Source organism: Artemia sp. Qi Xiang Cuo, chromosome 14, assembly GCF_049724085.1.
Source record: "Artemia sp. Qi Xiang Cuo chromosome 14, ASM4972408v1, whole genome shotgun sequence".
Lineage (NCBI taxonomy): Eukaryota > Metazoa > Arthropoda > Branchiopoda > Anostraca > Artemiidae > Artemia > Artemia sp. Qi Xiang Cuo.
Window position 1 is genome coordinate 35,104,640 of NC_142807.1, and position 16,515 is coordinate 35,121,154.

The 16,515-nt window shown below is 39.0% G+C and overlaps 1 protein-coding gene and 1 long non-coding RNA gene across 2 annotated transcripts in view; one reads left to right on the plus strand and one right to left on the minus strand.

The window, feature by feature from the left end:
- LOC148944405 (uncharacterized) overlaps positions 1–16,515 on the minus strand; it is a 143,656-nt gene that overhangs the window by 101,220 nt on the left and 25,921 nt on the right. The window contains exon 4 of the mRNA XM_089100433.1: positions 6,585–6,735. Within this exon, the coding sequence (XP_088956559.1) occupies positions 6,585–6,735 (151 nt within the window). The remainder of the gene's footprint in view (positions 1–6,584; positions 6,736–16,515) is intronic.
- Positions 1–16,515, plus strand: part of LOC148944406 (uncharacterized) — a 45,531-nt gene that overhangs the window by 859 nt on the left and 28,157 nt on the right. The window lies entirely within an intron of this gene.

The window sequence follows — 16,515 nt, forward strand, 5'->3', positions numbered from 1 at the left end:
AAAAACTCTGGAGTTGACACAACCCCCCAGGGCCCGGGGGTAGTCGTTTTAAGTTATGCCCTGGTGGCATATATAGTTCTTATATAAAGAATGCTCGTATAAACTTCAGAGAGGGCTCATTTGATTGGACATCGAAAGTTTTAGTTGACTTTTTAAGAGTCAAAAGAGATTAGTGGGCAGCTAGTCCCCCCTCCCCGCGCCCTTTTTTCCCAAACAATCCGAAAAAAATTACGATAATTTTTTTGGAAAAATAGTTCAAACATAAAATAACAAAACTCTGGGGTCAACACAAACCCCCAGAGCCTGGGGGCAAGTGTTTTACATTATGTCCCGGGGCATATAAGGTGTTTATGTAAGGGGTGGTCGTATAAACTTCAGCGGTGGCTTGAATTTGATTGAAATTCAAAATTCTAGTTACCTTTTTATGAGTCAATAAGGATCGAAGGGCATCTACAAGCCCCCCTGTCCCACACACACACTTTTTTTTTCCCAAAATGCATCCGATAAAAATCTGAGATTGTCAGTTTGTTTGAAATAGTCCAATGATCAGATAATAAAAACTCGATCAGTCAGCATAACCACCTCCCCAGAGCCTAGGGGAAATGTTTTAACTTAGACCCCCCGGGCATATAAGGTTTTTATGGAAGAAGTGGTCGTATAAACTTCAAGAGAATACAAATGATTAGAAATTGAAAGTTCTAATTCCCGTTTTAAGAGTCAAAAGGGATCCAGTGGACGCTATTAACCCTCCAATCCTCTTTGCCGCAAATGCATCCGATCAAACTTTTTATATAGCCATTTCGTTCGTAATAGACCAAAGATCATATAACAAAAACTTCAGTTGGAACACAACCCTCCAAAACCTGGGGGTAAGTGTCATAAATTATGCCCCGTGGCAAATAAGGTTTCTATCAAAGGGATGATCGTATAAACTTCTGAAGGGGCTTGTTCGATTGTAAAGAAGAATTTCTAGTGCCTTTTTAAGAGTCAAAAGTGATCGGAGGGCAACTCTCCCCCCCCCAAGACACTTTTTTTCTAAAATACATCTGATCAAACTTTTTAGATTTTTGCCATTTTGTTCAAAATAGTTTAAAGATCAATAACAAGAACTCAAGGGTCGACGTCCCCCCCGAACCCAGGGGAAGTGCTGTAAGTTATGCTCCGGGGGCAAATAAGGTTTTATGTAAGGGGTCGTCATATAAATATCCGCGCTGGCTAATTTGATTGGAAATTGAAATTTCTAGTTACCTTTTTAAGATTCATCCAATGTGATCAGTAGGCGAATATTCCCCTCCCCCTCACTCCCTCTTTTCCTCAAATGCATCCGATCAAAACTTTGAGATAGTCATTTGTTTGAAATAATGCTACAATAAGATGAGAAAAACTTCGGAGTCAACGGTGGCCCCCCCCCCTCCAAAAAAACCCGGGGAAAGGCTTGCAACTTATGCCCCAGGGGCATATAAGGTTTTAATGGAAGAGGTAGTCATATAAACTTCGGAGAGGGCTCATTCGAAATTGGAATTCAAATTGGAAATCGGAAGTAATAGTGCCCTTTTTAAGAGTCAGCAATGATAGGAGAGCAAACAGCCCCCATGCCTTTTTTCCCCAATTGCATCTGATAAAAATATTAAAAATAATTCAAAGATCAGACAACCAAAACTTCGGGGTAAAAAAAACAGGACCCAGGGGCAGGCGTTGTAAGTTATGCCCCGGGGGTATATATGGTTCTTATTGAAGGGCTGCTCCTATAAACTTCAGACGGGGCTCATTCGATTGGAATAGGAAAATTCTAGCTCACTTTTTAAGAGCCCAAAGAGATCGGAGGTCAACTAGCCCGGGGGCACATAAGGTTTTTCTGAAAGATCTTAAGCCGAACTGGCAAATTATGACAAAAAACAACAAAGAGAAAAACAACTCAATGAAAAACAACAAAACGAGACTGCGGCCAGTAGTGAGAAAAGATAAAACACAAAAACGACGTGGGTATTTTGCCTGTATGTAAACGAGACGTCTTCATCATAGAAAAAACAAAGATAGAAAACTAAAATAAACCAAAAACATATAAAACCACCACCAATATTAATAAAATACAATTGTCGCAACTGATCCAAGTAGGTCACATAAGTTAATAGAGTTGCTTCGATGAGAACATCAAAGCAACTTAGTAAAAAAGTATAAAAATGGAAATGAAGATTAATTATTCTTTTACGAAAATAATCCTATTGTTAGCTATTATTGAAGCAATTCTTTTTGGTCTGGCAAGTAATCTCGTTCTTTGGTGGTTTCGTAAAATGTTAATTCCCTTATTAACTATTGGTTCATTTTTCAAAAAAAACATTACAAATTGAGCCAGGCTTCAGATATGGCTCATTTGATTGGAAAGTGAAAGTTACAATTACCCTTTTTTAAGAGCCATCGAAAGTGATCGAAGGACATCTACCCCCCCCCCCCCTCCTCCACACATCCTCTTTTCCTTAATTGCATCCAATCAATTTGAGATAACCATTTTCTTTGAAATAGTTCAATGACCAGATAACAAAAACTGTGGGGTCAACATACTCCCCAGAACCCCTTTGGAACTAAGGGTTGTAACTAGCGCTCAAGGAGCACATAAAGTTCTTATGGAAGAGGTGGTCATATAAACTTCGAAAGGGACTCAAATGACAAGAAATTTAAAGTTCTAGTTGCCTTTTTAAGACAAAAAGTGATCCAATGGCAACAAGCCCCCCCCCCAACCAGCCTTCATTTCCTCAAATGCGTCCAATTGAATTTTTAAATGGCAATTTTGTTCAAAATAGACCAAAAATCATATAAAAAACTCAAGGGATAACACAGCCACCCAGAACCAGGGTGCAAGTCTTGTAAATTATGCCCCCGGGGCATATATGGTTTTTATCAAAAGGATGGTAGTATAAAATTCGGAGAGGACTCATTCGATTGTCAATTAGAATTTTTAGGTCCCTTTTTAAGAGTCAAAAGTGATCTGAGGGCAACTAGCCCCCAAAGCCCTTCTTTCCCCAAATGCATTCAATCAATATTTTGAGATGGCCATTTTGTTCATAATAGCTTAAAGGTAAAATAACAAAAACTCTAGGGGATACAACCCCCAAGAGCCTGAGGGCAAGTGTTGTAAGTTATGCACTGTGGGCATATAAAGTTTTTATGTAAGGCATGGTCGTATAAACTTCAGAAGTGGCCCAATTTATTGGAAATTGAAAGTTCTAGTTATTTTTTTAAGAGTTAAAAGTAAAAGGAGGGCATCTACCCCCCCCCCCTCACACGCACCCTCTTTTCCTCACGCGCATTCAGTGAAACTTTTGAGATAGCCAATCTGTTTAAAATAGTCCAGCGATCCGATAACAAAAACTTGGAGGTCAAAATAAACCACCCTTCCCTCCCCCAGAGCCCGAGGAAGAGTTGTATCGTATGCCCGGTGGTATATAAAGCACTTACGAAAAAGGTATATTTCGGAGGGTATTCAAATGACTAGAAATTGAAAGTTCTAGTTTCCGTTTTGAGAGTCAAAAATAATCTGATGGCAACTGCCCCCCACCCATCAACCGTTTTTTTCCCCCAAATGAGTTCTATCGAATTTTTAAGATGTCCATCTTGTCCAAATACAACAAAGATCACATAATAAAAACTCCGGGGTTAATACACCCCCCCCCCCAGAACCTGGCGGCAAGTGTTAAATTATGCCCCGGGGGCATATTAGGTTTTATTGAAGGAATGATCGTATAAACTTCCGACTGGGTTTATTCTATTGGAAATTGACAGTTCTAGTTCCCTTTTGAGAATAAAAAGGGACCAGAGGGCAACTACCCTCCCTGCTCTCTTTACCCCTAGTCCATCCGATCCAATTTTCGAGATGATATTTTTCTCAAATAAATCAAAAGATTAGAAACCAAAACTCTATGGGTCAATACAACCCCCGGAGCCCGGGGGCATGTGATGCCCTGGGGGAATATAAGGTTCTTATGCCAAGAGTTTGGCTACAGCCCGTTTCCCTAATAGTAAAAGAATAAAGACAACTGTGTGTTTGGCGCTTTACTAAAAAAAAAAATTTCAACCGAAAGTAAGGAGCAACATTAAAACTTAAAACGAAGAGAAAGTATTAGGTATATGAGGAGGTTGCCCCCTCCTCAACACCTTGCTCTTCAAGCTGAAGTTTTCGGCACTTTTAAAAAGGTCATTTATTGTTCTAATTAAACGACACTTGTGCTTCTGGAGTCGTTTTTAAATAAATAATTGGGACAAAATTTAAACTTTGGCGTAAAGGTCGAGGTGTTGAGGAGGGGGAAACCACCCTCTTATACCTAATAATTTTTGTTTGTTTTAAGTTTTAATGTTGCTCCTTACTTTAGTTGAAAAAACTTGTTTTTTTTAATTTAATTTCTGATCGTTTTTTAAATAGCGACAAGATATCTGCCTCCACCTCCACAGAAAAACCCCCCTCTCCACGGGAATATACTTTGGACAAATCATCAAATAAAACCAAGACATATAAAGAAATTTAGCACAGGCATTCTGGCAAATTCCCCCAGTATACAATTTCCCCCGAAAAGTTCAACCCCTGGAAACATCCCTCTCTGTGGGAAACTCTCCCCGTGCAAAGTCCCCCCAGCAGAAAATTGATCCTTCCCCACCAAAAAAATGTATGTATACTTCCCAAAAACAAATACGATCCGCAAACAATGGGCAAATACGATCCGCAAGCTTAAAAACCTTTCCCCATGGGCTATGGGGGTCATATTATCTCCAAAGATATGTTTATTATGCCTTTCAACTATGCTGAACAAAATAACAATCTCAGAAGATCAGACGATTTTGGAAAAAACTGGCGTGGGAGGGGGCATAGCTGCCCTCCAATTTTTTTGGTCACTTAAAAAGGGCACTAGAACTTTTTATTTCCGTTAGACTGAGCTCTCTCTCAATATTCTAGATCCTGTGGGTCGATACTATCACCCCTGGATAAAAAATAAACACGCATCCGTGATGTTTATTCTGGCATAAAATTCAAAATTCTACATTTTTGCAGATAGGAGCTTTATAGTACTTTTGCAAATAGGACTTTTAGGGGGGTTTTCCCACTTTTTTCAAAAATTAGGCAAATTTTCTAAGGGTCGTAACCTTTGATGGGTAAGACTAAATTTGATGAAACTTACATACTTGAAATAAGCATAAAAATCAAATTCTTTTGATATATCTATTGGTATCAAAATTCCTATTCTTAGAGTTTCAGTTACTATTGAGCCGGGTCACTCCTTACTTACTATTCGTTACCACGAACGTTTTGATTACAACATTGAAAATAAAATTAAAAATTGCAGTGAAAGAGAGAGAGAGAGAGAGAGAGAGAGAGAGAGAGAGAGAGAGAGAGAGAGAGAGAGGGAGAGAGAGACAAACAGTCACACACATGCACACACACAAACAGACACATAGAAAGACAGACAAACGGTTAGACACAAAAGTGCAAAGACAGGGAGAGAGAAACACATAGACAGACAGACGGATGAACAAACACACAGGGACACAAGATGGCAATATAACTGATTTTTAAACTAGGTTACGTTAACTGACCTTAAGTCAGATTCGTTTGAGTTCAGTAAGGGTAGAGTATTCTACACACTCCAGATGGCAGCATAAGTTAATTGATAGGTTACATTAGACTAACTGCTTTCAAGCTAGGTTAATTTGATTTCACTTAGCTTGGCGCGTCAGATATATATTATGACATTCGCGCAGCAGTAGGCCTTTTTATTTCCCTTTGCTTTAATTTGAATGCTAATACCAGAAAGATAGCGATATAATCTATAAACGGGTAACGTGTTACCAGAACTATAAGCAAGAAGTTGGCCCTCGTCATCAACTAATATTTTCGTGTTTTCATTCTCTCTCCGCGCTATCATCTCTGGAAATGTTACTCTCGCATATCCACCATCAGTAATGCTGAATTTTTTCGGTAGTCCTAAGGAATCTAATGTCTCACTGTCATGAAAACGCCCGCATGTATTTCCAATAGTGTTATAACACAAGCATAGGTTAAGCATCACTGTGTTGTGCCGAGTTAATTGCGCGACAAGGTCGCTTGAATCTCCATGTGTAAACATTAGACTAATGTCTTGAAACGTCTCGAAGAACGTCTTGAAGAAAAACTTCCTGAAGCATCTTGAAGAAAAAAAAAACAAATAAATCGTCTGGAGGGGCATTATCATTTTATTTTACACCCGGGGGGGGGCTCCCCACTTGCTAGTGGCTTGGAGAAGGCCCTGAGGGAAAACATCTTGAAGAAAAAACAATAACACGTGCGTCTAAATTTGCATACGTAAGCAATTACCTCTCCTAAACTATTAAGTAACAACAATCTTTGTGTTATGCCCTAAAGAAATAATTCTTGAAGAAAAAAATGAGCAAGGGGTTAGCAACTCCAGGTATAGCCCCCTATGGACTTTGTAGAATCCAAATAGCCCCCACTACTTCCGCAACAGCCTTGCGTGCCACATATGATATTTTTCACTGTGCCTAATTAGATCAACTCTGTCACTGAGTGTTATATACCGCGTATTAAATACAGGTCGACCTACCTTTTCACAGATTTTCTTTTCATGTTCTTTTATATCTTGTTTTAAGCTGGAGATTTCTGTTTCACAAGTATTTATGATGGATTCGAGTCGAACGATTTCGCCGTTGTTCCTAGATATTTGTTTGTTGCGATCACTGAGTTGTTCCTGCATGCTGAAAAAAAAAAATACGAAAAATCTATTGAGTGAAAAAAAAATTAATAAAAAAGCACAACTAATAGAACTTTTTTTCAGGTATTTGGGCATTGGACCCCCATATAAAGGTTTTAGGGACGGAGAAAACGCTCTTAAAAGATCATCTTACAAAGTACTACATCTATAAAATGATTGTTTTCCACTGAAGTATTACTTTCTCTAATAGCTGAAACGAGTTACATTTTCCTGGAGTTAGTCTTTCTTAGTCTTAGAGTTAGTCCGAGAGATAGCAATTTTATTTTTCCTGGAGTTAGCTACTGTTCTTAGGCATTGCTGTTTAAACGTGTATAAAAAAAGTTGACTTGATAAAGACACACCAAATAACACTGGTTGAATGCTTGCTGTAACAGAAAGATGCAGGGGTTACGTTTTTCCAATTCTGTTTTTTTTTCTTTCTTTGCATCTTTCTTACAATTTACTATGTAATGAGAACTATTTTACAAAGGTCAACACTGGAATCGAAGGTCCTTTCCGTTTGACCACCCTTGTATTAAAATAACTGCAGTTTAGTGGCAGTTTTTACAGGTTTTCATCGGATTGGAACTGTCACCCGTCAATAAACTGTTCGAATCTAACAACTTATATATTTCTAAGGCTAAAAATACTTTTTAGGGGCAAAGAAGTGAGAGAAAGGATGACACCATAGACACTATTCCAGTTTTACGGAGAGAACCCAAACCAATACTCTCCTGTATGGGATATTAAAGCACAAACACCATGTATTGAAAAAAAGTCTTTCCGTTTAAGCAAATTTTATTTCTATTCCTTTTAAACCAGTCAAAGTAGAACTTTTATCGCCCTGATACTGAAAAGTAAAATAACGAAGAAAAGACAAAAAATGTAATGGGTTGTTCTCATTGATAAAAGTAAAAATTGATTTGTGTTAATTATTATTATTAGACAGTAGGTGCTGTGTAGCTTAATCAGAGACAACGCTATAGCGTTACCTATAGTAAATGCCATACGGTTCCATTGTTTTATTTTTTTTTTCCCCCAGAGGGACTTCATATGGAAGGGGTTGTCGTAGAAGCTTCAAAGGGGTCTCATTCGATTAGAAATCGAGAGTTCTAGTGCCCTTTTTAAGGGTCAAAAGTGATTGGAAGGCAACTAACACCCCTTCCACGCCCACCAGTTCCCGAACACATCCAATCAAAATTTTTAGATAACCATTTTGTTCAGCGTAGTTGATTTCCAGAGAGATATTATGTTTTTGAAGAGGAAACTCCCCCACAGCCCTCAGGGCAAGGGTTGTAAGTTATGCCCTGGGGGCATATAAGGTTTTTAAAGAAAGCTTTGTCATAGAAACTTCAAAAAGGACTCATTCGATTGGAAATTCAAAGGCCTATTGCCCTTTTTAATAGTCGAAAGTGATTGGAGGGCAACTAACCCCCCCCCCCACCTCACGCCTACCTTTTCCCACATCCAAACAGCTCCAATCAACATTTTGAGATAGCCATTTTGTTGAAAGTGGTTGGAAAATCTGGAAATTAGGTCTTTGAGGATGACAACCCCCCACAGCCCTCATAGCAAGGGCTGTAAGTTATGCCCTGGGTCAATGTAAGGTTTTTATAGAAAGTAGAAACTTCAAAAAAAGCTTATTCGATTGGGAATTTAAAGGGCTAGTGCCGTTTTTAATAGCCGAAAGTGATCGGAAGACGACTAACACCCTTTCCACACCCACCATTTCTCCAAACACATCCAATCTAAATTTTGGGAAAGCCATTTTGCTCAACGTAGTTAAATGTTCAGGAAATTATATCTTTGAGCATGAGACTCCTCCAGAAGTGTTCAGGGCAAGGGCTATAAGTTATGCACTGAGGGTATATATGGTTCTTATGGAAGTAATGCTAGCAGAAACTTTAGAGAGGGCTAATTTGATTGGGAATTGAAAGTTCAAGTTCAGTTTTTGAGATTCAAAAGAGATTGGAGGGCAACTAGCCCCCCCCCCCACGCCTTTTTTTCTCAAATGCATCCGACAAAATTTTGATATAGCTATTTTGTTAAAAAGTTCAAAAGTTAGATAACAATAACTCGGGTGTCGACACAACCCCCCCCCCAGGGCCTGGGAGCAGGCGTTGTAAGTTATGCCCTGAAGGGCGTGTATAGTTCTTATGGAAGGGATGCTCGTATAAACTTCAAAGAGGGCTCATTTGATTGGAAATTGAAAGTCCTAGTTCACTTTTTAAGAGTCAAAAGAGATTGGAGGGCACCTAGCCTCCGCCCCTCCACACCATTTTTTTCTAGAACCAATCTGATAAGAACTTTGAAATAGCAATTTTTTACAAAATAGTTCTAAGACCGTTTAACTAAAACTCCGGTGTCGACACAGCCCCCCAGGGACCGAAGGCAGGCGTTGTAAGTTATGCCCTGGGGGAATATATGGTTTTTATGGAAGGGATGCTCGTAAAAACTTCAGAGAGGGCTAATTTGATTGGAAATTGAAAGTCCTAGTTCAGTTTCAGGTTCAAAAGAGGTTGCAGGGTGACTAGCCTCCCCCCCACGCCTATTTTCTTCCGAATGCATCCGATAAAAGTTCTGAGATAGCCAATAAGTTAAAAATTGTTCAAAAATTAGATAAAAAAAACTCGGGTGTCGGCACACCCCCCCCCAGGGCCTGGGGGCATGCGTTGTAAGTTATGCCCTGGGGGCATATATGGCTCTTATGGAAGGGATGCTCGTATAAACTTCAAAGAGGGCTCATTTGATTGGAAATTGAAAGTTCTAGTTCACTTTTTAAGAGTCACAGGAGATGGGAGGGCACCTAGTCCCCCCCTCCTCCACACCATTTTTTTTCAAACCCATCTGATAAGAACTTTGAAATAGCAATTTCTTAAAAAATAGTTCAGAGACCGTTTAGCGAAAACTCCGGGGTCGACTCAGCCCCCCAAGGCCTGAAGGCAGGTATTGTAAGTTATGCCCTGGGGGAATATATGGTTCTTATGGAAGGGATGCTAGTAAAAACTTCAGAGGAGGCTAATGTGATTGGAAATTGAAAATTCTAGTTCAGTTTTGAGATTCAAAAGAGATTGGAGGGCAAATAGCCCCCCCCCATGCCTATTTTCTTCCGAATGCATCCGATAAAAAATTTGAGATAGCTATTAAGTTAAAAATTGTTCAAAAGTTAAATAACAAAAACTCGGTTGTCGACACAGCCCCCCCGGGTCCCGGGGCAGGCGTTGTAAGTTATGCCCTGGGGCATATATGGTTGTTATGAAAGGGATGCTCGTATAAACTTCATAGAGGGCTCATTTGATTGGAAATTAAAAGTTCTAGTCCCGTTTTTAAGAGTCAAGAGATTTAAAGGCAACAAGCCCCCTCGTGCCCTTTTTTCCCCAAACCCATCCGCTACAAATTTTGAGAAAGCCAGTTTTTTAAAAAATTTTCAAAAATTACATAACAAAACTCAGATGTCAACACAATCCCCCAGGGCCCAGGGGGTAAGCGTTGTAAGTGTTGTCCTGGGGGCGTGTATGGTTCTTATGATAGGGATGCTCGTATAAGCTTCAGAGAGGGCTCATTTGATTGGTAATTGAAAGTTCTAATTTACTTTTTAAGAGTCAAAATATATCCAAGGCAAGGGCAACTACCCCCCCCCCCCTCCCCCTTTTTTCTCCAAGCCTCAATAAAAAATTTTAAAATAGCCATTTGATTAAAAATAATTCAAAGGTCAGACAGGAAAGACTCCTGTGTCAATGCAACCTCCCATGGTCCGGGGGCAGGCGTTGTAAGTAATGCTCTGGGGGCATATATGATTTTTATAGAAGGCAAACTCGTATAAGCATCGGAGCGGGTTCATTTGATTGGAAATTGAAAGTTCTAATTCACTTTTTAAGAGTCAAAAGAGATGGGAGGGCAACTAGCCCCCCTCCACGACCTAAATGCATCAGATAAAAATTTTGAGATATACATTTTACTAAAAATAGTCCAAAGTTCATATAACAAAAACTCCGGTGTCGACACAGCCCCAAAGGGCCCGAGGGTAGGCGTTGTAAGTGATGCGCTGGGGGCATATATGGTTGTTATGGAAGGGATGCTCGTATAAACTTAATAGAGGAAACTGAAAGTTGTAATTCACTTTTTAAGAGTAAAAAGTGATTGGAGGGCAGCTATCCTCCCCCACACTCCATTTATTTTTTTCCCAGACGCACTTCACATGGAAAGGGTCGTCGTGAAAACTTCAAAGGGGGCTCATTTCAAAGGGGCAAACTTTTTTCACTTTGATATTCTTACTTTGATACCAGTTTTGATACTTTGATTAAGATTTAATTTTTTTCAAAAGTTTTATTTTGAAATAAAAATTTTTAAAAACTTGAAACTTTTTGCAATCAAAAACAAACAAAAATTAATTAAAAAAACTTTCCGAAAAATAAGTTTTTCAAAGAAAAGTAAAGGCCATTTTAAACTTAAGCTCAGCAGATAAAAATACCTGTTAAAATTCAAACTCAGAACGACCAGAAATTACTATTAAAGAATAAATGAAACCCAAAACGAACAGAAATTAAATAAACAATCACAGGAAAAAACATATAAAAAGTAATCATAGGCAGCGCAATAGCTCTGCCTAAGTAAAGAACGATGTTGGCACAATCTATTATTATTATTTTTTTCTCCATACCGAGGCACTTCGTATCGAAGGAGTTGTCGTAGAAACTTCAAAAAGCGCTCACTCGATTGGAAATTGGAGTGGCTAGTGCCCTTTTTAATAGTTGAAAGTGATTGGAGGGAAACTAGCCGCCCCCCCACGCCCATCTTTCCCCCAAACACATCCAATCATAATTTCGAGATTGCCATTTTGTTCAGCGTAGTTGATTTCCAGATAGAAAATATGTCTTTGAGGAGGGCACTCCCCAACTACCCTCAGGGCAAGGGTTTCAAGTTATGCTCTGAGGGCATATGAGAACGATGTTGGCACAATGTATTATTTATTTTTTACTTTAGGGCAGGTCACTTCGTATCGAAGAGGTTGTCGTAGAAACTTTGAAAAGGGCTCATTCAATTGGAAATTGGAGTTGCTTGTGCCCTTTTTAATAGTCGAAAGTGATTAGAAGGCAACTCGCACCCCTTCCACGCCCACCATTTCCCGAAATACATCCAATCAAAATTTTGAGATTGTCATTTTGTTCAGCGTAGTTTATTTCCACATAGAAAATATGTTTTTGAGGAGGACAGTCCCCCAGAGCCCTTAGGGCAAGGGTTGTAAGTTATGCCTCGGGGGCATATAAGGTTTTTTATAGAAGGTGTTGCCGCAGGAACTTTAGAAAAGGCTCATTCGATTCGAAATTCAAAAGGCTAGTGCCTCTTTATTAGTCGAAAGTGATTTGAGGGCAACTAACCACCCTCTCACGCCCATCTTTTCCCCAAACACATCCAATCAATATTTTAGATAGGCATTTTATTCAACGTAGTTTAAAGTTTTAGAAATTAGGTATTTAAGGATGACAACCCCCCCCCCCCCCCCCAGCCCTCAGGGCAAGGGTTGTAAGTTATGCCCTTGGGGCATATAAGATTTCTTTTGAAAGCTTAGAAACTTCAAAAGGGCTCATTCAATTGGAAATTGAAAGGGCTAGTGCCTTTTTTATTAGTTGAAGGTGATTGGAGAGCGACTGAAGCCCCTCTCACGCCCACCATTTTCCAAAACATATCCAATAAAAAAAATCCAATAAAAAAAATATAAATGTTCTTACTTTTATAACTTTAATAAATCAAATAATATTAACATTTTGATTACTAAATATCAGTATATGGATATTAAACTGACAATGCACACTCATTCAGTAAATTTGAAAAAAAATTTCTGGCCTTGGGAAGGCATAGGGGTTTTGCGCACAATTATGTTAATTTCTGCTCGTTTTGGGTTTGACTTGGTTAATTATTGTTATTTCTGTTCGTTTTGGGTTTTACTTATTTATCGATGCTTATTTGTGGTAGTTTCACGCTTGGTAGATTATTTGATTTTATTTTTGCTCATTTTTTGTTTAATGGAGTTCTTTACTTTTCTTTGAAAACTTATTTTGTGGAAAAAGTTTTTTTGATTAATTTCTGTTCGTTTTATATTGACATAGTCTTTTCAGGGAAAAAGAAAATAATACTTTAAATCTTTTCGTTTTTTAAGACTTTATAGTTTGGCCTGCTATTTGTATTCTGGAGAAATATTTTCAGCAATTTTGAACAACATACACCCTTCTAAAAATCTGGACACAAATAGTACTGTTTAATTTAGATTCATACCTCCTCTAAGACCGACTTTCTAGAACTTTCAACTACGTTAAACAACATGGCTATCTCAAAATTTCGATTGGATGTGATTGGGGAAATGGTTGTCGTGAGAGGGGCGGTAGTCGTTCTCCAATCACTTTCAAGTATTAAAAAAGACCCTAACCCTTTCAATTTCCAATCATATGAGCCCTTTTGAAATTTCTACGACAAAACTTTAAATTAAAATCTTATATGCCCCCAGGGCATAACTTACAGCCCTTGCCCTGAGGGCTGGGGGGGGAGAGTGTCATTCTCAAAGACCTAATTTCCAGAATTTTTTACTACGTTGAACAAAATGACTATCTGAAAATTTTGATTGGATGTGTTTAGAGGATTGGTGGGCGTGAGAGGGGGGCTAGTTACCCTTACCCTCCAATCCCTTTAGACTATTACAAAGGGCACTAGCCCTCTCAATTTTCAATTGAATGAGCCCATTTTGAAGTTTTACGACAACTCTACCTATAAAAAACTTATATGCCCGCAGGGCAGAACTTACAACCTTTGCCCTTGAGGCTCTGGGGGGTTAGTCATCCTCAAATACATAATTTCCCGAACTTTCAACTACGTTGAACAAACTGGCTATCTCTAAACTTTCATTAAATGTTTTTGAGGAAATGATGGGCGTAAGAGGTGGGTTAATTACTCTCCACTCACTTTCGACTATTAAAAAGGGCAATTTCAATTTCCAATCAAATGAGCCCTTTTTGAAATTTCTATAACAACTTTCTATATAAACTTTATACGCCCCCAGAACATAACTTACAACCCTTGTACTGAGGGCTCTGAGGGGGTTATAATTCTAAAAGACCTAATTTCAATAGCTTTCAACTACGTTGAACAAAATGGATATCTCAAAATTTTGATTGCATGTGTTTTGGAAAATGGTGGGCGTGAGAGGGGCTTCGTCGCTCTCCAATCACTTTCAATTATTAAAAAAGGCAGTAGCCCTTTAAATTTCTCATTGAATGAGCTCTTTTGAAGTTTCTACGCTTTCAATAAAAACCTTATACGCTCCCAGGGCATAACTTACAACCCTTGCCCTGAAAGCTGTGGGGGGAGGGGCTGTCATCCTTAAAGAACTAATTTCCAAAAGTTTCAACTACGTTGAATAAAATGGTTATATAAAATATTGATTGGATGTGTTTGAAGAAAAGGTGGGCGTGAGAGGGGGTTAGTTGCCTTCAAATCACTTTCGACAATTAAAAAGGCCACTAGCTCTTTGAATTTCCAATCAAATGAGCCCTTTTTCAAGTTTCCACGACAAAGATTTCAATAAAAACCATTTATGCCCCCAGGGCATAACTTATAACCCTTGCCCTGAAGGCTGGGGGGGGGGGGGGTGTCCTGCTCAAAGGTATAATTTTCTGAACTTTGAACTACGTGGAAAAAATAGCTATCTCAAAATCTTTATTGGATGTGCTTGGGGAAATGGTGGGCGTGGAAGGGGTGTTAGTTGCTTTCCAATTACTTTCGACTATTAAAAAGGGCACTGGACATTTCAATTTCCAATCGAAAGACCCCTTTTTGAAGTTTTACAACAACGTGTTAAATAAAAAACTTATATTCCCCAGGGGCATTATTTACAACCCTTTCCTTGAGGGCTGCGAGGGGGGGGGGGTTGACAACCTAAAAGACCTAAATACTATAACCTAAAACTACGCTTAAAAAAATGGCCATTTCAAAGTTTTGATTCGATAGTTCTTGGGAAACGGTGGACGTGATAGGCGGGTTAGCTGCATTTTAATAACTTTTGACTATTTAAAATAGCACTAGTCCTTTGAATTTCCAATCAGATAAGCCTTTTTTAAAGTTTTTACGACAACGCCTTCCATAATTAAAAACCTTATATGCCCCCAGGGTATAACTTACAACCCTTGCCCTAAGGGCTGTGGGGGACTGTCCTCAAGAACAAAATTTCTATCGGGAAATCAACTACGGTGAACAAAATGGCCATCTCAAAATTTTGATTGGCTGTGTTTCGGGAAATAGTGGGCGTGGGAGGGGTGTTAGTTTTCTTCCAATAACTTTCGACTATTAAAAAGGGCACAAGCCACTTCAATTTCCAATTGAATGAACGCTTTTCGAAGTTTCTACGACAACTTCTTCGATACGAAGTGCCTTGCTCTAAAGGAAAAAATTAATAAATAATATATTGTGACAACATCGTTCTTATATGCCCCCAGTGCATAACTTAAAACCCTTGCCCAGAGCGTTGTGGGGGAGTGTCTTCCTCTTTACTTAGTCCACGTTTCTTGTCTCGTTCTCGAGTGTCCCCGTTTTTTACTTAGGCAGGGCCATCGCGCTGCCTATGATTTATTCAACAACTTTCTATATAAACCTTATATGCCCCCAGGACATAACTTATAACCCTTGCACTGAGGGCTCTGAGGGGGTTATCATCCTAAAGGACCTAATTTTCAAAACGTTCAACTACGTTGAACAAAATGGATATTTCAAAATTTTGAGTTGATGTGTTTTGGAAAATGGTGGGCGTGAGAGGGGCGTTAGTCGCTATCCAATCACTTTCAACTATTAAAAAAGGCGCTAGCCCTTTCAATTTCAATTGGATGAGCCCTTTTGAAGTTTCTACGACAACGCTTTCAATAAAAACTTTATATGCCCCAGGGCATAACTTACAACCCTTGCAGTGAGGGCTCTGAGGGGGTTATCATCCTAAAAGACCTAATTTCCAGAACTTTCAACTACGTTGAACAAAATAGATATCTCAAAATTTTAATTTGATATGTTTGAGAAAATGGTGGGCGTGTCACGTTAGTCGCTATCCAATCACTTTCAACTATAAAAAAAGGCACTAGCCTTTTCAATTTCCAATTCAGGGCCCTTTCAATTTCCAATTGAATGAGCCCTTTTGAAGTTTATACCACAACGCTTTCAATAAAAACTTTATATGCCCCCAGGGCATAACTTACAACCCTTTGCCCTGAGGGCTGTGGGGGGAGGGGCTGTCATCCTTAAAGAGCTAATTTCCAAAACTTTAAACTACGTTGAATAAAATGGCTGTCCAAAAATTTTGATTGGATGTGTTTGGGGAAAAGGTGGGCGTGAGAGGGGGGTTAGTTGCCCTAACATCACTTTCGACTATCAAAAAGGGTTCTAGCACTTTGAATTTCAAATCGAATGAGCCCTTTTTCAAGTTTCTACAACAAAGATTTCAATAGAAACCTTATATGCCCCTAAGGCATAACTTAAAACCCTTGCCCTGAGGGCTCTGGGGGAGTTTCCTCCTCAAAAACATATTTTCTATTTGGAAATCAACTACGCAAAGCAAAATGGGTATCTCAAAATTTTGATGGGATTTGTTTGGGGGAATGATGGGCGTGGGGGGGGGGGCTAGTTGCCCTCCAATCACTTTAGACGGTTATAAAGGGCACTAGTACTTTGAATTTCCAATCGAATGAGCCTTTTTTGAAGTTTCTACGACAACACCTTCTATAAAAACCTTAAATGCCCCCAAGGCATAACT